Source organism: Brachionichthys hirsutus, chromosome 4, assembly GCF_040956055.1.
Source record: "Brachionichthys hirsutus isolate HB-005 chromosome 4, CSIRO-AGI_Bhir_v1, whole genome shotgun sequence".
Lineage (NCBI taxonomy): Eukaryota > Metazoa > Chordata > Actinopteri > Lophiiformes > Brachionichthyidae > Brachionichthys > Brachionichthys hirsutus.
The window spans coordinates 2,336,782-2,359,890 of record NC_090900.1 but is presented as its reverse complement, the minus strand read 5'-3'; the positions used below and the strand labels follow the sequence as shown (position 1 = coordinate 2,359,890).

General features: G+C 47.2%; 1 protein-coding gene across 1 annotated transcript in view; it reads right to left on the bottom strand.

The window, feature by feature from the left end:
- kiaa0825 (KIAA0825 ortholog) overlaps window positions 1-23,109 on the bottom strand; it is an 84,024-nt gene that overhangs the window by 49,443 nt on the left and 11,472 nt on the right. Inside the window, exons 6-19 of the mRNA XM_068738636.1 lie at window positions 20,113-20,280; window positions 19,114-19,199; window positions 18,764-19,021; window positions 14,957-15,234; window positions 13,663-13,813; window positions 11,732-11,922; window positions 10,365-10,559; window positions 10,062-10,172; window positions 8,278-8,417; window positions 5,861-6,040; window positions 3,892-4,122; window positions 3,480-3,784; window positions 3,291-3,397; window positions 954-1,098 (exon numbers count right to left, since the gene is read on the bottom strand). Of these exons, the coding sequence (XP_068594737.1) occupies window positions 954-1,098; window positions 3,291-3,397; window positions 3,480-3,784; window positions 3,892-4,122; window positions 5,861-6,040; window positions 8,278-8,417; window positions 10,062-10,172; window positions 10,365-10,559; window positions 11,732-11,922; window positions 13,663-13,813; window positions 14,957-15,234; window positions 18,764-19,021; window positions 19,114-19,199; window positions 20,113-20,280 (2,546 nt within the window). The remainder of the gene's footprint in view (window positions 1-953; window positions 1,099-3,290; window positions 3,398-3,479; window positions 3,785-3,891; window positions 4,123-5,860; window positions 6,041-8,277; window positions 8,418-10,061; window positions 10,173-10,364; window positions 10,560-11,731; window positions 11,923-13,662; window positions 13,814-14,956; window positions 15,235-18,763; window positions 19,022-19,113; window positions 19,200-20,112; window positions 20,281-23,109) is intronic.

The window sequence follows — 23,109 nt, the reverse complement described above, 5'->3', positions numbered from 1 at the left end:
GAAGCATAATTAATGGGAGCCGTTCAGAAAGAGAATAATAAAACGACAGAATAAAAACTTTCTTGACCTCGGATGGATAGAGACAGTCGAGCTTGGTCGGTTGGTTGCTACCCAAAAAACTGCTGGACTAACTTCCACTAAACTGGGTGTAAGAATGGGGCCACGGGCCGGAAAAGAAGCTACTAAATGTTTGGTGTGGCTCCAGATAAGGAGTCAGACACAGGAATGTTCCATAAGCCAACTTTCTGGAGAGGGTGGGCGTGGATCAGACAAATATACTGTGCTGATTCGAAAAGAGGTCCAAAACCTTTTGAATCACAGCATGGACAATCAGGGGTCAAACTAATTCAGCATCTGATTTCTGGAAGGGTGGCACGGTGGCATAGTGGTTAGCACAGCCACTTCACAACAAGAAGGTACCGGGTTTGACTCCTATCTGTGCACAGTTTCTCTGGGTTCTCCGGCTTCCTCCCACTTCCTCCCACATGCAATTTATGTGAATTGATTACTCCAAAATTGTCCGTCGTGTACGAGTGAATGGTTGTCTGTCTGTGTGTGAATTGGCGGCTTGTCCAGGGTGTGCCCCGCCTCTCGCCCGTAGCAAGCTGGGATAGACTCCGGCAACTCCCGTGACTCCGCAAAGCAGAAAAGCGGAAGAAAATGGATGGATGGATGATTTCTGGAATGCAGGTTTTGGGGGGGGGGGGGGGCTCGCTGCTCTTTCTCTTCCAAACTCCGCGTGCTTCCTTCTCCTCTGCATGCGGTGCGTGTATGACAGGTAATCGCGGTAGGTTTTGCACCCTTGAGGTCACTCGAACAACAGAAGATCAGAACAAGCAGACTGCACACAAGCAGCAGCCCCCCCCCCCCCCCCCCCCACATCCCCACCAGAACAGCCTGCGGCCTCAGGCCAGCAGCCACCTAATTGCTGGGGAGAGGGAGTGCTTCCCTACCTCATTGCCTTGGATGATGTGATAGATCTGCCTCAGGTAGTCGCTGCCACCTGCTTTGTGGCAGACCTCCAGCAGCATCAGGCCTATTTTCTGCTCAGTCAGTTCAGCCGCAGCGACTCGGCTCTCTCCTCCCTCCTCGACTACGCTGCGAGAGAAGCAGACGTGGTTAAAAGGGGGGGATCCGGGAGAGAAAGCACAAAGGGAGGAAAAAATAAACTCCAAGTGGTGCAAGAGAGAAAGGAGATGAAATGGGAAAAGGGAGCATGTCAAGCTTTTATCTCCGTACCCCCTCGGGCTCAGGAAGTATTTTCCAGTTTAGCGAAGGATTTGGGATAAAATTTGGGATTTGCTCAACACGGGAAAATTCGCTGAAACACTGGTTTTCTTTCTTCTTCTTTTTTTTTTAGAGAAATCATTTACTCCAGAGGGCAGATGAATTTAAAATGTCTCCACTTAACAGTGTGAGAAGCGTGAAAGAGAGAACAAAATGCAAACACATTACTGAGGGCTAGATATGAAAATAGTTGTACTTTTATTTAACCCATCATGAGCCACATCGGGTGGATTTCAGCGCACTAAAAGCGATCGGCTTGTGCGTGCGTGTGTGTAATTGTGTGTCTAGGTCCTCGTGCATGCCGAGACCCCAGACCCATTTGGCAGACGCCTGCGTCATCCTGCTGCCTCTCCCTGTACGGATAGACACCACACCGCCGTCCATCAAACCTTCTCCTTCACACACACTTCCTGTCATTGTTCTCACTCTCCCTCACTTCCTCTTTGTAATTATAAGGTGGCAGAAGTGGCGTCGCCCGACAGCCAGCCATTGGCTCGCTTGACATTGAGAGTAGGCAAAGGAAGAGGAGTCCCCCCTTTCTCTCTTCCGTTTACATCCCCTCATTCTTTTGCCTGGCGGACTGACGGTGGCCGTGTCAGCACCTGCGCTGTATCCTTTCCTGTCCATCACTGTGCAGGTGAAGCAGATGATTGGATTCAGTCAGCGGGGTGATTAATGAGGGCCCCTCCGGATTTGGGACAGCCTATCAATCATGTCATTAGGGCCAATGTGCCCTGAAAGAGGCAGACCTCCGCCAAGGAATAACTGCATTCATCTTCATCTGTGTATGCATCCCGTCAGCCCAGCCAGGGTCACCATGATGGAGAACAATAATCTTCTCCTCTACAAATTACTTTGCAAAGACAAGGCGGGTGGCGTGAGGAGGAGGAGGAGGAGGGTTACAGTTGGGAAGCGAAGGAAGGATGGCGGGATGAGGGAACAGAGGTGGGAGGGCTCGCAAGGGGGAAATGCTCTTTATTTAGGGGTTTACACAGTGTGTGTGTGTGTACGTGTGTGTGTGTGCGGTGCCAGGTGTTGTTGCAGTTTTATACCACCCTCTCTCTCTCGCGTTCTTTCTGACAGTATTCCGATTGTTTACAAGCCAGGCGTCACTTCCCTGTGAAGGTTAGTTTAATGAATAGTAATGATCCCACTGAATGCCTCCGACAGGTGATACATAATCACTCTTATTTCACTCCCCCCCCCCCCCCCCTCCGCCCTTCCATTGCCCTGTCTCTGACTTTTTCTTTAACCTCCCTTCTCATCCCTTCTTCCTGTCCCCGAGGCGGTATTTCCGAGAACTGACCGTAATCTAATTATTGCATTTTTTCTTCTTCTTCTTCTTTAATTGTTCATGTTGCCTTTTGATGGATGTTTGAGCTTGTTATGATGAAGTGTGGGACCAGATGCCCAACTTCTGGGAACAGGCTACAAAAGGTCACGGATGGGCCTGAAGCGAACGCTTCGTTCCCATCAGTCTCCTCCTCCCGTCCACTCAGACACCATTGTCCGGCCATTTACCACAAATAACACATCTGAGATGGATTCATCATACTTATAAAGCTTTCAGATAAAAAACAAAAATGATCTTGATGATACGATACATCAGAGTTCGAATGTTCAATTAAATAAAGCATATCTAGGCAGTATCTTTTTTTATTGTTTTATTCGCCGTCTTTATTGAATTTTAAGCAGCTAAAGCACCATCAGTCAGTTTGAACCTCCTCCTTCGTCAGCCCTCAACCTCAATCTCAATACACATAAATCACTAAAATTGTGTGTCGGGCAAATCATTTTCTAAAATGTGCATCCAAAATGATTGGAATAAAAATGATCTTTTTTTTTTTTTGGTTGGAGGTGAACATGAATGACCAATGTCATGTCTAATCAAGGCTAATGCATAAAAAGCAGCTTCCTGAATGCATGACGGCATTGACATAAGCGAAATAAATGCATGCTGACCCTGACCCTGACATTGACACCCCCCCCACACACACACACACCTGTCTGAGCAGAGCTTGCGGGCCTTCTGCAGCTGCATGCTCGTCCACTTTGGTCTTTTTTCCTCCAGAGTTTGAAGCACTTTGTGCAAGCTGGGTTTGGGAACACCCTGTAAGACAAAGAGCAGGTAAAAGAGTAGAAGTTAGACACTATAACAAAGATCCTATACGTCTCTATTCAGTTGGCCCTACCTTCTGTTGAATGCCCATGACCGCCTGTAGGCACTCAGCCAGCAGAGACAGGGGCTCCTTCGCGCACATGTCCAGGGTTAGGCCACTGATCTGTTCCAATGTTTGTGGGTCCTCCAGGCTCTGGATTAGACAGCCGAGCAGGGCCCAGATTAATAGACCCATTAAGCGCAGCTGCCGGGAATGCTGGGAGAGCTGCTTCTCCGCCATCAAGAAGAGGTAGCGTACGGGGAGAGGAACGGATGCCACGGCCAAAGGTAGGTTGGTCAAAATGAAGGACAAGGTTTGAACGGTTAAGGATATGAGGGCTAGGGAGGAAGGAAGGAAGGAAGGAAGAGATGGTTAGGGTTGGTAAGCAACTCTGAAATAACTGGAAGCTCACTTGACTTGAAACATGACCTCTGTGGTTGCGCACCATTAGCGCCGGGCTCGTTTCCTCTTGCTTCCAGCGGCGCATACTTCCACTTCTTGGGAATTTTCTCCAGGACACCCTCTGGTACGCTCCACTTGAACAAGGGTCCACTCGGCTCTTCTGAGGCTTGCCAACCCGTCACCATGGAGACCACGTGCACCAAGAGGCTTTTGGCGGACGTGGAAACCGTCGCCCGGACACAGCTGATGACTACAGGCGCCGCCGCCGTGGTGTCTGACGAAACAGGGGAGTTAGTAAAGAACGGCATTCATTACTGCGTCTAGAATTCATTTCTTGACTGGATTTTATTTGAGGGGGGGGATAAAGCTGAGACGTATATGAAGAAGCACAAATTCATTTGTGAGCTCCATTGTCTTTCATATTGCTGAGCCCAAAAACTTGAGTTACAGACAAAATCATGATTTTACTCGCAACACCGATAAGTCTCTGAAAGCAAAAAAAAAAGAACAAAGCGGGAAATAAACGACTCCCGTCAAAATCACGTGAAATGATAAAAGGTTTGGACTTTCAAAGCCGTATAAAGTTTTACAATTACTACCAAATTAAAGCGGGTTACATATCGTAATATGGGAATCGTGCCACACTGGGTGTTTCGAATTAGTCAGAAATAACTCCAGAGACATGAAACGCATGCTCATCCACAGGGCATCGGGGTATCCTGCCAAAGTATCTGCATTCAGGTTAAATTCAGATGTTCCACATCAAACCCAGATGGCATGGCAGTCTCACTCCACATTCCAGGTGCTCTGTGTCTTCCTCTGCGCTTTATTACCACACGGATATTGAGAGCAGAGCAGCACGAGGTTGTGCGGTACCCAGAAACGTTCCCACATCTTGGGCAGTAAAAACAAAAAAAGGTTGGGACGGAGAGATGCAGCGCTGCGATGGCACCGGCGGTGCGCCGAAAACCTCCGGGGACGCCCCCCGACAAACGTGTGACCTCAGACCCGCAGAAAAAGAGAAGAGCGGAACGGGAAAATGATACAGCTTTTCCGAGGAAAAGCGCTCTGTGGCAGGTGAGACCCAGACCGATCCTTCAAAGTCACTTGGTGCTCAGACTTTACACAGCTCGCTGCCGTATTGAGTGGAGTATTGATTCGAAACAACCTGCTGCTGTGTGATGAAACATCAGTGTAAGTGGAGAAAGAGCCGAGACTCTCAATGTAATCTATAAGAAGTTAACTCAGTGAACAGTTTAAATAGAAACGGGGGCACCGGGGGTATCCTGTAACCAAAATTATAATAAAAAAGAAGAAGATTTGGAACAGTCCAATAATTAAACTAATTACCCTGTGAGGATAAATGATGATTGCATGACATTCAGAATTTCACTCCAACTCGCTCCTCCTGTTCTTTCCCTCTCTTGCTCCGTCGCTGTTCCAATCCTCTTCTCCTATCACCCTATTTTATGCTGGAATAATTAACACTCACCCTGGGTATAAAAACAGCACCAAAAAGAGCTGCACACCCCGCAGCAGTTCTGATTAAGCTTCGTATCAAAGCTTGAACCAGCGAGAGACGTAAAACAAAATATGAAATGAAATAGTTAGAGACTCAGTAACAGCCTATTAAAGTCATTCTATGGCTCACGTGCATGCAACACCTGCCCTTCAGAAGAAGAAAAAAAAAGAGAGATAGATTCTGCATCTGCAGATTTACTCCTTCGTCACTAATTTCCCGTTCTCCGAGCAGCAAGCGGTCGGATCGCGAGAGCTTGTGCGATTATATATTCGTCAGTTTTCCAATTCAACGTAAAATGAGAATGTCATCTGGCCTGGTGTTTTATTTTTATCTCATTTTTTTACGATAGAAAAAAATTAACTCCAACTCCAGTAGCGCTAAGCCAACAATGTTGTTAGGATGAGCTTGTTCCAAATAGATGATTATATTGAAGTGTAATGCTACAACAGCTCGCCAGCCCGGAGTCCTGCTCCCTGAAGTACATTGTTACCTCCCAGCGTGTACAGATCGTCCCACATCCTTGCCCTTTTCTCCAGGTACGGCTGAAGGACATGAGTTAAGGCTTTAGGAGCGTTGTTCAGGCAGCTGAAAAGATTGAACAACGCAACTATGAAGTCATCTCCTGCCTCGCAGCCATCCGTAGACAAATCCAGGCAGCTCTGGCAAAAATCTGAAAAGACAAGAGTCAGAACGAATCAGTGGGAAACTTCAGCGCACAGCACAAAAATAAGCGCGCGGGTATTCAAAACGTGAACGGGTTTAGGGAATCTTCATACTCAGTTGCATTTGGCATGCGCAAACAACAGGATAGGCAATGAAATGAGGAGTCGCATGCGCACATTTTCACTCTAAGGCTGCATGAGTGAGTGTAAAATCTGTTGCATCTTTCTTGAATTTATGATCCAGCCTTATGGCGGTGGGTAGCAAGAGACATAAAACCTCATCCTGTGAAACAGCGTCTTGAGTTCTTTGCACAAAAGCCCGTTGGAAAATGTCAAGGCTGCCCAACCTGACACATGTTCAACACAAAGGGTGAACAAAAGGCATCGCGGAATCGAAGGGGAAGAAAAACCCACATCTGTGTTACATGGAAGGGAAAAGAAAAAAGAAAACAGAGCAGCAGAAAACAGAAAAAAAAGATTTCAAAGCGCCCTTAGCGCACGGAGACAGGAAGTGAAATGGAAGAGGTTTTGACAGGGTGTCCTCGTGGGTTGGGGGGGGGGTTGCTGTCTGAGCACAGGGCTGAGGGTGGAGGTGTTTGTGCGTGCGTGCGTAGCCCCATATGGATGTCTATTTATGCGTTTTGTATGCTTACAAGTGTGTGTGTGTGTTAAGTTGACGAGGGTTGCTGAGGAAAGGCCCCGTTGCTGCAGGGGTGGCAGACATCCAGCGGTCTGTCAGTCAGTCGGCTGTGTGGGAGACGACAGCTATTTGAGTTTATGCAAGGCAGCAGTCAATGGGCGCAGCAGCGATGGAGGGCAAGTGTTAAAAATGACGCGGCTAAATGAGCTGCTGCATCACAGAGGCCGTGATATCAGCAACCGAAATACCACGCAGGTAAGAAGCGCCGTCGCCGCTCACGATCCTATTTCCTTTATCGCCGTCCGTGTCCCTCTCGGACTCAAAAAGTGGTCAACCACACCTGACCTGCAATCGGTCTATTAGGCCGATGTCAGCATCTTGTTCTCTGTCTGTCTGGTAATTGGGTCCTTAAGGGGGGAGAGTGTTCTGAATATCGCTGCCGTGGCTGCGTGTCGTCCGGAGGAGCAGGGGTTGATTAACAGGAATTTTCACTCGGGGGGGGTTCTGGAGAGCGCAGCGGGTTAACGAGGAGCCTTTTAATAATGATTTCATTACGGAGCGGCGGATGGCTTCAAAAAGAAAAAAAAAGAGGAGATTAGAGTGCACTGGCGTCTCTGTGGACTTTCCACAGCTGCAGCGTCCACCGATACCAAACCGAGGAGCAGCAGCTTGGAAGCGGACGTGCTAACGGTGGAAAAAGCGCTCTGTGCATGTGTGTGGGCGTCGTCCCATTTAGGTTTAGACTGTACACTGTAAAATGTTTCACTGAGCAACAAACCAAAAGTCTCGCCGAAACTGAAACCAAAGCATCGACTTCTACCGCGACGCTTTCAATTGAACTGGATCCAGTTGACTCCCTGCATTATTGTGGCGAGAAGTGGCCAGAAGCACGCCAGCGCGCACGTGTAGAAGGAAGTGCAATGGCTTATGGGAAGCATTCAGCTAACCAGGAAGCTGTCTGCTTCCTGGTTAATTAGCCCGTCACTGTGATAACACGCGGGCGTCAGCGCTTCCAGCGTTGATTTACGGCGGCGTGGAGGGAAAAAGCGTGCACAGAGCCTCTGAGCCCGACTCAGACGAAGCGAGAGAGCGAGACACCGAGAGTTGTTATTAATGAGGTCGCTATAATGTGAATTAATGTGCGAGTGCACAACAGTCTTTAAAGGTTAGACTGTTGCCCGTTGCGGAGTGAAGAAGAAGGAAGGGAAAATCTTTAAAGGTCAGCGCGTGTGCTCCGCCTGGGCCTGTTGAGTGTTTATTACTGCTCGCCATTGATTTAGTGATGATGGCGACCAAGGTGAAAATGATAATGAAGGCAAAGATGATGATGATAACTTCATAAAACGGATGGAGCTCATCTAAAAGTCTCACTTAGGATCTAAGAGCAGATCATTAAGACGCTGGTAAACAACTTCCCACACGTGGCCCCTTTGGGATCGATGATGTGGGCTCGGCATTACGAAACAGGAAATACTAAAGGATTCCTGACACTAGATGAAATGTTCTCCGACAAAATTGACAGCTCTGCGTGCGCAGCAATACGCTCACGCATCCTTCATCGGCCGGGCTGCGTTGTATCAATCCACGTGTGCCGAAAAAACTTACGCGAGTTTTCCAGGAGTGTCCGGGGCAGGTGGCAGTTTTGGTGTAGCAGCGTCCGCAGTAGCAACCTGGGATTCAGCCCGGGGTCAGAGGTCAGGAGCCTCAGCTGACACCGAGCAGCCGCCTGACCCTCGAGGCCATCTCTGAGAGCGGAGAGAGGAAAAACAGAGTTGACAGTTCTGCAGAGTCAGGTGAGCGTCACAGAGACTAGCTAATTTATAACAGAAAAAGCGAGAAAGGAAGCGACGACTGGAAGCTGTCTTTGATGACAATGTGGGAGACGAGCAGCGTTTGTGGCGACACCGGTAACTTCCTTCAACGTCAATCACGCCTGACGCAAGCCAAGTCTGCAAACGCCTTCGCTCTCGTCTGCTTTCAGCACGCAGCGGCGAGGAATTAGCCCTAATCTCGGCCGGCTAAAGCCAAATTAACATTTGGGATACAGCCAAATACATTAATATACACCAATACCCCCCTCCTGCATCTATTCCATAACCAAGACGCTGCAGCCAGCTGTGTGTAATGAGCCGTGTCCTTGGTGTGTGTGTGTGTGTGTAGACCACTTCAGAGCCCACGTTTGCGGTTATGTATGCACGCGAGTGTGAGCGCATGCTGACATGTGCGCGCCTGCATGTTACTTTATACATCTCAATAAAATCTAATGGAAAGAATGGACAGAGTCAGTGTGAAGAGTGAAAAGACTCAGAGCGGGAAAGCTCCGAGGGGGGGGGGGGCACCCTGCTGCTTGAGTGAAGAAAACTATGTCTCAATCTGACAGTGCAATTTATGATGTCACTACGGCTGCAAATCCAGAAGAAGTGATCTTGTAACTGCTCTGATAAATCTAACCGGCTACGGCCCCGGGGTCAGCTTACAAAGCCCAAAAACACACGTGCAAAGGCGAGGCCAAGAATGCAAGGATTGGATGCGTGTAAATACAAACAGGCCAAAAAGACAGCTTCTTATTACGGCCCATAATGCTGGATGATCTATTTGTGTTCCTTGTGATTTTAGTATTGCTTTTTGTAATAACCATAACAATGGGTTTTATTTAATGGGCTGGGGAGAGATCTGGTCGAGGACCTGTGGCTCTGGCCCCGGGCCACTGGCAGCCCCCCCCGGCGCCCCCGCATGCAGGCAAGAGGTGGTTGCAAAGAAATAAAGAGGTCATAAAAATAAACTCATTTCAGCTCTCCAATACTTAAGAGCTGGAACGCTGGGGTTAGTTTGATTTGTGCTCCATCAGCACGCAATGACATCACCTCTGGCAGTGAGGGAGATAAGAGGGGAGGAAGGTGGAGTCAAGGGTGATGGAATGGGGGGGGGGGGGTGGTGCGGGTGTGATTGACTGCACCGCGGAGGTCACAACAGTAACTGGACACACATGTATGCATGTACACGTCGACACACACACACCATACGCAGCACAATGTGCTCCATTGACACCTCATGTGTAAAGCCCTCAGCAACCATCAACATAAACACAATCAGTGTCAGCGGCAACAGTAGTTTACTTTTTATTTTTTCACCCGCATCATGCATCTGTGTTATATTACCACGGCAACCCAGGCATAAAGCCCCGAGCAACAGGAAAAGTCTGGTCATACACCAACACACGCCGTCAGACACACATGTGGTTCTGTGTGGAGGCGTGTGTGTGTGTGTGTGTGTGTGTGTGTGTGTGTGATGGCTCAGCATACCAGAGCACGCGTGCATGAGACTTTCTGTGTTAACATGCATGTGCGTACCTACTGTTGGATGGCTGATGATCGGTGGGCTGCACGTACCGTACGACCCGCTCCGTGAAGAGTTCAGGGTTGATCGCGTTCAGCCAGTGGGCGACGGCGCTGCTGGGCTCACGTGGCTCGGGCGCTTTTGGAAGATCCGTCATAAATATCCTGGAGAACATTAAGTTGTTGTTTTTTGTATCGGTGCATGTGGGAAAAAAACAGGAGAAATTTTCATTAAACTTTTAAAAAAAAGATGTTGATCTGGATAGAAGACATTTTCCTTAAAGTCCTTATTTATAGCCATTAAAACCAATGCAGTGTTCCTTTGCTATGGTCACATTCTGCTTGGGTCATACCAACCTGTGCAGTAAAGACAGGGGAGCAGTGACGACGACCAGGACCGTCACGAGCTGCTCACACTGGCTGTGGATTCGGCTCGGCCAGTCTGTAATTGCGTCTGCAGGATGAGGATTGGGGTGCAGCAACGCCTCAGGACTTTCACACAGACTCCACATAAGATGCTCCACATACAGCAACAACGCTGTAATGTCACACCTTAAAAAAGTAACAAAGGGGGGGAAAAAAGGGAAAGATGAGACGCTGGGCGATACCTGAAGACGCGTACAGAAGAGACGGAGAGTATCACTGTCATGTTAAGGAACATCCCTCGCCCTCAAAGGTTAACGTTCACCATTACGTGACATAACAGGCTCATTTCCGAGTCAGTCATAGAACAGAACATCCTGGTGATTTTACAGCTGAAAAGTTAAGCGCACCTCAGGCTTTGGATGTCACTATAAAAGCCATTGCTTTCACGTTCAACCGCGCTAAATCTGTCTCCTACATCTTTATTAAACGCATAAACACAGGGGCGGACTAATACGGGAAAAGTCAGGTAGCAAAAAAAATAAAAAAACAGGACCCATGTGAGCGCTGTAGGAAACTTGGGGAAGCTTTGAAAAGGCATCTGTTTAGTCTAGCCTTACACATTTCAACTTCTCCTCCCTGCAGGAGCACAAGACTCTCAATGCAACATAAACCAGACTCGGCGTTGACATCACGCGGCGCTGCACATGTAGAGCGCGCTTCGTCTTTGCCACTCTTTCATCGTCTGAGTATGTGTCACAGTTTAACCTGTTCATTGTCACAATTCAGCTGTGAGGAGGAGAAGAGGACGACCCCTGATCCAGAGCAGGAAGAGCGACGATGATGCACACGATGGTACATTCAGAACTCATCGGACCCAAAGGAGCTGCGTGAATCTAGGCCAACAGTGAGAGCGCAAGAGTGTAATTCAGGATGCTATTACGCGCAACCAAGTCTATATTTATTATACAACAAATGCTACATTTGTGTAGATGAAACAAGTGAATGTATGTAAGAGGACTGTAATGACAGTCTTGAAGCTTAACAACTCACAGAAGGTGCACACATGAGATCACTGCTCATCGATAATGAATTATATCAAGCGTTTACCAATATCCTTTCATCTTTCCCCAGAACGAGGGAATAGATTAGCTCCATAAACTGGTCCTAATAGATACGACACAGCTTTCATACAGAGCGCTGGAAGAATGGAAAGAATCTCCAGTCCTGGGTTTCAAGATTTATTCCTAACCTCATGATCAGACATTTCAATGTCAAGAAAAATGAAATAAAATAAGATGAACGCAGTTTTAAAGGAACAGTTCAACAGAAACATTTTATTTTAGTTGCCTGATTAGTACCTGATCTGCAAGTGCCTCTGGTACGAAGGACGGGCTTCGGCATATCTTTGGACGAGCAGCTGCAAGGTCTCGGACAGAACCTGACCGAGGACTTCTTTGGCAATGCCTGCCGGAAGCACCGCCCACAGATCGCTACGGAGACCACACAGGAAGTAGAACCACATCTGCACCGAGAAGGAAGAGCGCTCTCCCTGACAGAGGAGAGCAGCGGACGGGAGCAATGAAGACGTGGACGAGGAATTGATGTTGGCAATGAAATTAAAATAGAAAACCGACAAAGAAGGAGGAAACAAAAGACACAGAGACACGTCTGTCACCACCAGAATATATCGGTGGTCATTCCCCCCCCAAACCCGCCGCACCTGGATTCCCTCCCCACTGGGATTTTAGAGCACTTTTAATTCCCGAACTGGAGAATGCATCACCGCAGGCGTCGCACAAGCATACGTCCATGAACAGAGAAACTGAGCTCGGATGAAGTGGGCTACGGAAAGAGGAATAACTGATGGAGTAATAGAGACTGTTATCCTGGCATCCCACAGCTTTATCGGCGAAGACATAAAATAATTCATTAATTAAACTCCTCTTTAACTCTACATGCCCAAATTCCTCCGACAATAAACTCGAGATAATTACACAAGCAAAACTAGGCCTCAGTGTCTTCTCGTTTACTTTTACATTCACGTTATCTATCTGCCATTCGACCTCTCTCCTTCCCTCTGCCTTCTTGTCCTCCTCCGGCGTCTGGGATTAGACCTCAAATGCAGACACGGATCTCGGATCCAAGCCAATGTCGGTTCGCCTCTTTTAACAGCTCATTTAAATAAAACTTAACTCAAACAATGAGGTTAAACTGAAGAAATCCCCAGAAAGGATGATACACAACAGTGAGGATGAAATCTGGGATGGGCAACTGAGGGGGGGAATAACCGTGGAAGCTTTTATCTTGAAGGACAATCTCGTAACTTCCTTTGATTACTTTTAGACCTTATGCGCTGCGATCATTTATTTCTCTCCCAGCTATTCATGTTTCGATATCAATATTGCAAAAAGAAGAAAAAACTCAAGCAGGATGAGCGTCTCCTCGGAGCTGCAGCGAGGGGGATCTGGGAAATGGAAAAATGATGGAAACATAATGCACACAACTACACACATGCAGCAGACATGGAAATATAGATGCATACATCAAATGAAACGCTCATCCCGGACGCAGACATGCATTCATCTGTACAGATGCACACGGGCTTGCTTGAACAAAAGTGCACACCTGTGCACAGCAGGTCTGTCTGACACCAGTGACCCGGGAAAGGAGGGAGGAACAAAGACGGGAAAAAAGGCAAAAGCAAGAAAGAGCGCGGAGGTTTAGATTGGTTTAAGGGCATAAAGGTAGGGGAGTTTCAGGGGCCCTCTGCTGCTTCCAGACAGTCCCAGTGTAGACTGCAGACTTCAGTCAGCTGAATCCCTGGAGCCCCCAGGGCAGCATGGAAGCCACAGATGTTCTCAGGGAGCTCAGAGTAGAATGCTCGGTTGGAGAAGGGAGAGTGGGTGGTAAAGGTGTTTTGTGGGAATGAAAGGAAGAAGCGAGAAAGCTCCAGAGTACAATTCCTAGAAGTTCCTCGAAAGTCTGCAGACAAAGCCCGCTAAGATACTGGGAATTAGAATTTCTACTTCTTTTTTTACTATAAAAGGAATTAAATTAACACCAGAAAAGACTGGAGATGTTTTGTGTTTTGATGCCTTTTTATTTGGGGGGGTAAAAAAGGAATTTATGAAGAAGAAGAATGCTCAAACGGGCTCCGCTGATATATCAGACATGCTAGAGATTTAAACATGTGCAGACAATTAAATACACTAAGAGTTTAACAAGGTATGACTGATTGATTTTCAAGGTGCATTAGGGGAGAAAGAAATTTCCGCACTCGAAACTTTACCTCGTAGAAGGGTTTGGGGTTGGCCCATTGGTGACTCTCCTCATCTTGAAGGATGCAGGTTAAACACACCTGGATACAGTAGCTGGTCAGCTGGTCCTTCAATTCCTCCAGTGTGTTCTGGCACTTCTGGATAGGCAGCAGAGTGAGGCGTCTAAACGTACAGAAAGGGAAAAACGGCTTTAAAGTTACAGAAAGTGCATCGAAATAAAGAAATAGCCAGTGTGACGAAGAATGGAAAGCCCAACCGCAACTAAACACGAGGCAAAAGTATAAGATGAAAGAGCTGATGATTTACTCTAAAAGTTTTATATCCTCCAAATCTGGCTGCCTTGATACTTTCCAGAAAGAGGCTAGAGTTTAATAGGAGTACGGGAGGCTTAAAACCAGGCGGGGCTGGATGGTGTCGAGAGAGGAAAGTGCTTTATGACCGGAGGGAGGCGCGGTGCAAGCGCAGGTGGAGGGGCGCACGGGGCCAAAGGTGAGCTAACAGGAGCACCGGGGGTACCGGCGATGCCTTTGGAGGGGATCTGTGGAGATCGGAGGTTAAGGGGGTATTACGGGGCATAAAAACTCACCAGATGTAGACACAATATGGCTGCTATTACTGCCTGTCAATCATTTATATGATTTTTTTTCTCTCCACTTTTCTTAAACTCAAATGTACAAGTTTCTGCCTGAGGCGCTGAGGTTCTCCTTGGGAGTGACCAGGTTGGACAGGATTAGAAATGAGACAACAAGAGGGACAGTGAAGGTTAGACGTTTTGGAGACAAGGTCAGAGAGGACAGACTTCGATGGTTTGGACATGTCCAGAGGAGAGACGGGGACTATATCGGTAGAAGGATGCTGAGGATGGAGCTGCCAGGGAACAGGGCTCGAGGTCGACCCAGGAGAAGATACATGGACGTAGTGAGGGAGGACATGAGAGTGGCTGGTGTTGGGGAGGACGATGCAAAGGACAGGGTGAAGTGGAGAACGTTGATTTGCTGTGGCGACCCCTCACGGGACAAGAGGAATATATATATATTTATATTATATAAATAAGTACAGTAGCAGTACAATATTTATAAGGCAGCTTAGCAAATTATTAAGGCACTAGTCGAGTTATGTGTGTCCTCTGTCCTGTGACACACGGTAAAATCCTCACTTGCTAGAATGGCCAAAATGAAATCAGTCAGCAAAAAACAATTCTGTTTTACATTTAATAGATGCTGGAATAGAAGGAAGGATAAATGAATAAACAAATCCATCCCCAGGAGACGAACACATATTACCAAGCACACAACAATCCCTTACACTTTAGCTGCAGCCACATTTGAATCTTTTAACGTGGCGTGGTACCGCTGCAGTCGTTGGCACACATGAATGCACGTCGCCAGCAAGGCAGGCAAGTTCTTCAGGGGGGCAGAGGACGGAACCTCCAGGGCTCTCTCCTGCAAACGGTCCAGCAGTGCAAACGCCACCCTGCCGCACGCCTCCACGAAGCTCGATCGCACCTCCAGGAGCGTGCCGTCCCTGCAGGCTGCAGCCAAGGGCAGTAAAGCATCCAGCTCGGTCGTGACTGCGCCACAGAACTGAGCAGATAGGGAAATACACGGAGGAGAAAAGATGATTTCAATAACAGAGGGGAAATCGTCCGGTAAGAAGAAAACAGGAAAAATAACAGAAAGAGACCTCATTAGATATGAATAATGAAGCACTTGCAGGAAGTCATCTGAAACAAGTGAGTCTGCATTTTTCTCTAACATCGTGTAAGTCGAAAGGACAATATCAGTGCAAATGTAGAATACAGCAGTCTAAAGACGTGACCTCCACATAGAGCTTGCTGCTGAACATGCATCATTTGCATCAGGTCAAATCAAGCCTGTACTTCAGAGGATACATTCAGCACTCATCGAAGGAGCGGTGCGTTATATACAGTAGGGAAGAGGTGGTCGGGGGGGGGGGGGGAGATGTGCTGAGAGCAAAGAAAAAGTAAAGGGCAGGCAAAGGTGAGAGATAGAGAGACGGAGGAAGAGAGAGAGAGCTGGTTCAGCAATGTAAAAGAAGACCGACAGCTTATTCTATAAAACATGAGCAACAAGCCAAACTTATCTCATTTATCCACATTGGAGCTGGAGAAAACCCGGCAGGAATAAGGCTTCCCTCACCCCTCCTATTCCAGAGAACGGAGGGCTGGTTGATCAGGGAGATTTAACATAAATGAGGCCGAGGAGATAGATCATGGTGGTAATTAGTTAGTTAGTTAGTTTCCATGTTAGCATGATTACACAGAAGCTAAAGAACATACATCCCCTCCAGCGTTGTGGAGGATCTGCATAGGAACCCAAATCCAAGGTTCTTTTTATAACCTAACTTTGTAATCCCGTATTTTCAATCAGGAAACTCTCCAATATATATTGCGATATAAATAAGTCACAGATCGTAATCTGGATCTGCCGGATCAGCATGTGGATTTGTCTGGGCCGCTGTACATATAGGAGCTAGCTACGCCTCGGTTTTGTATGCGCTCTGCTGAGTAAAACTGTAGTATGTGCACATGTAAACACTTTAAAAAGGATCATGAACTCATTCCTGCACGCCGAAACTCACGCATGCAGGCATTGACAACTCATGTGCTTCCTATTGACATCACGCTGACATGAGAGCTCCGCCATGTGTACACAATTGACAATCTCACAATCTCTCTCTCTACGGTTTTCTCCTTAAAAGCCTCCCATGTGGGTTGAGAAGCCCGGGAACAATGGCAATCCGAGCAATTAAGTCAATATCTGAGTGCTTGTAGTCATTAGGAGCTTCGCCTTGAGAGGAAGGAGGCAGAGGAGACACAACGTCTCAGCATTACCAGGGTGATGAAGAGGCCCTGGAGAGGCATCCCGCATACAAGTAAGGAGTGGGGAGTTTTCCCGATGTGCGCCTTGGTGCAAAACCGCACGCGTGCATCCGCGTAGAAGTCAGGCTGAAACCTTAACCAGCTACGATCAAAGCTCTGGATCCCTGCAGGACTATGGAAGCAAGGTGAAAAAGATTGTATGCAGGAAGAAAAAAAAAAAGCGGTACACGTAATAGAGTTGTAGCATCTGGGTTAGAGGCACCCACAACCCAACGGGCCAAAGTTCTGACAGGACGGAGGGTTCCAGCTGCTGAATGAAGGGCGCTTGGCATTCAACGTGCAACTGACTGCCAATAAAAACGTGCACTACCTAAAGTGCTCTGATGGATGAACTGGATCATCGCAGCCTGCGTATCTATGGAAATACAGACGACAGAGCAAGGTTTCAAAAAGTGAAGATCCAGGCACGATCATATGAATATAAATGCGTGAAAAATTGATCCTTCATAATGCCGCGAACCAGCCATATTTCATGCTTATGTCTTGTATAGTAATTTGCTTTCTAGAGCACGTGTCAAAAAGGACAGGTGGGAAAAAAATATATATATATATATAATATCCCGCTGTCTCCTCTTGGATGTCTGTCTAGCTCGGTGTTTTTAAATGCAAATGCATGCATGTATAACCTTTGGGATGAAAGGCTCTCATCTTTGAAGCGTTGACCTACACATAAATATGTTGTACAGGTCCTGAGCACAGACAAATTCTGACTCTCGTTAGTAATGCGAACCATGAGGAACGGGGGGGCGGGCGGGGTGGGGGGGATGAAGAGGAGCGGTGGTGCTGTAATGATAAGAGTCTGAACAGCGTGGTGGAGAGAGGTGGGTAGCAGAGGATGTCGGAAGAAGACGCAGGAGTGGGAGTGGGAGAAAGTTTTGGGGGGAGTTTCAGAAGGCAAAGTTATTCGACGTTGGAAAAATAGGAAAGAAAGTGAAGACAGGAGACTGAAGAAAAGGCAGAGTGAGATTAGAAATGGAAGTAAGGACACGGTCCGGTCTGGTTTCAAGGCTGAAGAACCTTTGTAGAGTTTGACTAAGCCCGGTTTCACATCAGACATCTTCTTCCTGAGAAATGTCAATCTCTGGTGTGTACGTCTCCCTTCCCTGCCATTTCCCAGGCCCTTTCCTCTCATCTCTTCTTTCACATGGATCCCTTCTTTATCTGTCCTATCCTCTTTGCCTTTTTGATACGTCCCTCTATCATCTTCACACTCTACACTTTGACCCGATTCAAGACATTTGTCTGAACACCATCCAATCCTCCTAATATCGCCCCTGCCGGGTTCTTGGTTTCTCCTCGACTCCTTAGAGCCCTCCCTCCTTGAGTAATACTCGTGACTCTTCCCAAGGCCTTTCTGAACCAGGGTGTTAACTGTGTCAGGTCCAAATCCTCCAGGCTTTGTATTTATCAAAGGCAGCTTCCAACTAGGGCTACAAAACCATTAATCTCCCAAGGTGCCGGTGGGTGTAGACCCGAGGTGTTCAGCTAGGCAGTAATAAAGGAGGATGAAGAGGGAAGGAACGGAGATGAGCAGCTGATCTACAGGGCGACATTGTTCAATTGAAGTGTATACAACACTATTGTGTCAGGAGTGTGTGTAGGTTGTGTGTACATAAGGCGTGTAATCAGTTCAGCAGCGTAGCACATGAATGTCAAGAGGGGAAAAAAACAGTTTAGAATAGGTTAAAAAAATAAATTGATATTTAGAAATGTAAATTCTTTGAAAATTAATTGGGAACCTAAAAGAACCTTAAAACAAAGACTCTGTACATTTTCTTTCCTCCTTAGCAAGCTTGAATTCTTGAACTTTATTTGAAAAATATCCCTCCAAAAATAAAACCATTTGTCAATGACCCACCGTGAAGGCATTTCCACTCATATCCTTCTCATTAATATAACTATAAAATAATGACAATATTTTATTTTTAAAGGTGCTACACACTTTGGACAAAACTAAACTAAACTTTTGACTGTTTCTGTACAACATGAAATATGCAATGTGATGTAAAAATATTTCATTTGAGGAATTCTGAATACTTTGTTGGTGAAGTGGCATCAATCACCTTTAAGGAGGGATACATTTTGGTCCCTCTAGCTACAAAAATCATTTAGCAAGGCTATGGCTATATAGAAAAGGCCCAAGGTTCCAACTCCTACCACCATCAAACTGCACCCAGACTGATACCTTGTCAAAGGTTACCCTGCAGTACCTTGGCGATCATTCTGGGAGTCTCTCTCTCGCAGGTGAATTCGGATTCTTCTCCAAGACGCTCGTGGCTGCAGGTGCTAACGGTTGCACATTCATGAGTGGGGCTCAGGGCGACGGAATTGTGTCCCAAAGAATGCTCGGCCGCTTCCTGCTGTAGGCTCTTCAAACAGGCATCGTCCAGCACCACTTTGACACAATGAGCCATGTGAGGGACCAGTTCCCTAAATGCCGACCTCCAATCAAACTCGAGAGCCTGTGCCTATGATGCAAGAAATGAGCCAACAGTCAATGTTGAAGGGAATACCCCCCCCACCCCCACCCAAAAAATGGGATCTATTTCACAAGCCTCACCTTTGGGGTGTAGAGATGTGTCTCTGCTGTGGCGTTTTTGTCATCTGTCATCACGTGTGAATCCCCTCTTCTCTTCTTCAAGATACCTAAACAGACATCGCTCTCATGTTTCACCAGTGACCGAAAATGGCACGCAAGGAATGGAGTGTAACACGTGCCACTGATTGATAATTAATGTCGGTGGTTTTACAAGTAACTTTGGGGCATCATTTTGATGTGATCAACCATACATGTGGGGCAATTCCATGAGTGGGGAGATTGTGAGGAGTCTCGGTGAGGGTGGAGGCAGGAAGACGAGCGTACACGATGTTGGGTTGCAATTAAAAATCGTGAACATCAAGGACACATTTTCTTAATCAGGAGGCAAAGAGTGAGACCCCAGGCGAGGCAATTTAGGCGAACAAGACCACGCGGAATGGAAGAAGGAGGAAGCAGCGAGCGCATCACTTTTTGACCTTTAAGCCCATCTGATGAATTTCTGGTAATTAAGCCGTTTGATTGCCTGGAATTAATGATTTGGATAACTGCCCTTTAAAGGCTGTTTACCTCTCTGTAAATTGAGCCTTTCTGCAAGTCTTGTTTTTGTAAATGTAACCTTTATGGAAATTACTCCATGCACCAAAAGCTTTCATTTAACATCTCTAACGCAGCGGTTCAAAGGAGAGAGAAGAGAATGATACTAAAGGCTTATATAGCACCAGGGATGATTCTCAACCAAAATAATATTTCTTCAGACAAAACTCCGACTTCCTTCTGGAAAATGTAACGACGAGTGTATTTGTGTGCGTCTGTGTTTGTATGTCTGTTTTTAGAATTCAGGCACAGAGGCCACGAATACAAGCCCCGCCGCTGCAACCCCATAATGCTCAAACCAGTTACCAAAACCTCACGTCTCAGTAAAAATAAATAGAGCATGACCTGCCGCTCTCACAGGTAGATACAGCCCCGAGTAGGCGATTTCTGTATGCCAAAGTGTGAATTTTGCTGCACTACTTGTACCCTTTACAGAGGGAGATCCTCCAATGCGTTCCGCAAAGGTCGTATTGGCGACCAGCTTCTTCACAATCTTCTCAAACCCCAGTAGGGTGCAGGCCAGCTGGGTTAGCGCCCTCAGCTGGTGGGAGGTCAAACTGAAGGTCCTATTTTTCATAGGAAGTTCCAGCGGCGCTGTAAAGGGGGGGAAAAAAGAACGTTAAAGAGGAAAAAGAAACCGTGACTGACAGAGGAGTGAGAGCTGCTCACACAGTTCACAGTTCGGTAGAGGAATTGAATGAAAACAAGTTTGCAACTAAAACTCCCGACGTGTATGCGCTCATCAGGAAACAGCCCCTCCTCAAGCCTCGCCTTCCAAGGCACCTCTTATAAATATCGACCCATTCATGTTTTCCCAATGCACTCTACAAACAAAAAGACATGAAAAAATATGCAAAACTTTGTTCCCTGAGAAGTCACACATGCACATCTCTCTCGCTCTCTCGGCACAAAACTTTTCTCCCCCCTAACCCGCCGGTGACCCCCCTCGGCAAATATGGATTTCCCATTTTGGAGGCTGCCAAAGCCATCACCCGGGGGATGTTCCGCATTAAGCTGGAGAATGGGCGGCTGGGAGATGCGCTGCCGTACTCCCAGACACATGCACAAATACTTTTGTGCATCCCTTTAAATGAACCCCTCCACTGCAAAGACATTTGGGAATAGATGAGCTCGGTATTAGCCTCGACTCTGAAAGCACGGAGATGATTGAGTGTTGAGAAGAGAAGGAAGAAGAGGGGAGCCCTTTTTCAATAGTTGTAACTTTATTGCCTCTGGACGCTAATGTAATTTTACTACATTGTTAAACCAAATCTGGCAATACGACAACACGATCCCTGAGGACGCCTGCTTTAATCATGCATGAGGGCGGACTATCTCCACGCTCATGTAGGCCTGCATGTTTACACCAGCGCTTGCGAGCACCGGCCTACGAGTTGTTGCATGCTTGTGTCAGCCGGTTCGCACGTGTGTTTGTGTGCATGTAATGCAGGCCATCATGAATAAACTTGATTTGTAGTTGTACTTTCACACACATTTGCACATGTCAGTCTTGCAGAATAATTGCCACACCGCACCCTCACTCTATGGGTCACCGAGGAATATATTCTGACCTCAAGTTTGTTTGTGTTTTCAAGTCCAAGTGTGCGCATAGCATTTACGTACATGTCCATTTGCATTAATGTACGAAATCACATGTGAATAGCTGCGTAATTACTTCGTGTGGGTTTTGACTTTTGTGCACATGCATTTTGTGCGTATGCGTAATTAATCTGCACCGGCAAGAAGCTCAGCAGCTCCTCTGTAATGGGGTCCGGTGGGAGTCGGTGCTAGAGAGAGACCACCTCGTCTCTGTGTAGATGCTTGACCTGGCTGACACCCACGTGCCAGGCTTGTTCGCCGGCTTGCACATTCAAGCATGCAACAACAATCATGTCGGTTTCTGAAGACACCAGCAAATCAACGGCACTCCGGTGCCTCGACGGACGGCCGAGCCAAAGCTGTGGACAACTCAAGAGTGAAAGATATAAACCAGATCAGACGTGGGCATATTAGGCAGAGCTTTTAGTAAACGGCTCCTCTTCCTTTCCACCTCCTGCGGGGCATTGCACCCTTTAATCACCACCTATTCCAGACCGTGACCTCCGTCTCTCTCATTCCTAGCCATTCATTCTGCCAGAAGACGCTATAACTGCTTCACCTGCTCACTAAGTCACACTTGCATGTATCAGCAGCGCATGACCTTGACGTTCAGCAATGCTCTGCCGCAGCCCCTCATTGAGCTCTTCCACCCAGGCTATATAGGTATTTATAGTCATCTCCCTAGCCAAATAGCCCTAGAGCCATAGCCGTCTAGTACACAGCCATCTAAAGCTCATTATACCTTTGTCACAACAGTGAGGCCAAATGGAGGCTCTCATAGGCGGTTGATGGAGAGGGTGCGCTTAAAAGCACCCAGGTGTGTCATATAGCATAGTGCATGGCATGTTTCATAGAATAGAATGTGGAGGGGGGCACTAACGGGCAGGAGGGGTTCAACCAAAGGTCAGAGTGCTGAGAATCACTAAGGGAGGACCGGTTGCTGAAAGGTGTTGCTGTAAGCACTTTGAAAAATGATATGCTTATAAAAGAGTTACTCCGTGTGGCATTGCAGCGTGGAGGAGGTTCCTCTGCTAAAGGACAATCTATGGTTACCCCACACACACACACACACACACACACACACGCGGTAACACATCTCCCTCACAGTCTGTCAAGCAACATGTCATTTAACAAAGTGTGTGAAAGACAAAACTGCATTGTGTGTTTCTCTCTGTGTGTGTGTGTGTGTGTGTGTGCGTGTGTGCGTGTGTATTGTTTTTCATATGGAAGATTGGTACTTCCAGACGTTTTCTTCCCCAAACTCCTCGAGTCTACAGCGGCCAGTTCGCTTTGTAGTTTCTAACAAAGACAACAATGTAACACAAAGGGGGGGGGGACAACAACAACAACGACAAACAGAGCAGGTATTTTTGGCGAGCCATCAGTCTTCTCCTCGTCTGTCTCTCCTGCGGGTTCCACCATCACACACACACACACACACACACATCTCTTGACTGGCAGTGAACAGAGAGAGAGACAGAGAGAGAGAGAGAGAGGGAGAGAGCTATGGGAGGGGGAAAGGGGTGGTGGTGGTTAGGGATGAAAACACGGAGAAGAGAGGGAGGGAAAGCGAAGGGGGGGCGGGATAAGGGAATTCCCTCAGCAGTTGTTATTGATTCCGGTGTTTACGGGCGAATAGTTTAGTGCCGTTTACAAAACAGAACAGATGCAGCCAGTGAGCAAAAAGGTAAACAATTGCTGCGTGGCGGGCTGCCAAATCCCCGGTCTGATGCATTAAACTCACGGTGAAGAGCATTTCCCCTTTGGCTGCACTTATTGCCACTTCATTTCCTCTCCAATCACATACACAATCCCTCCTTCTTG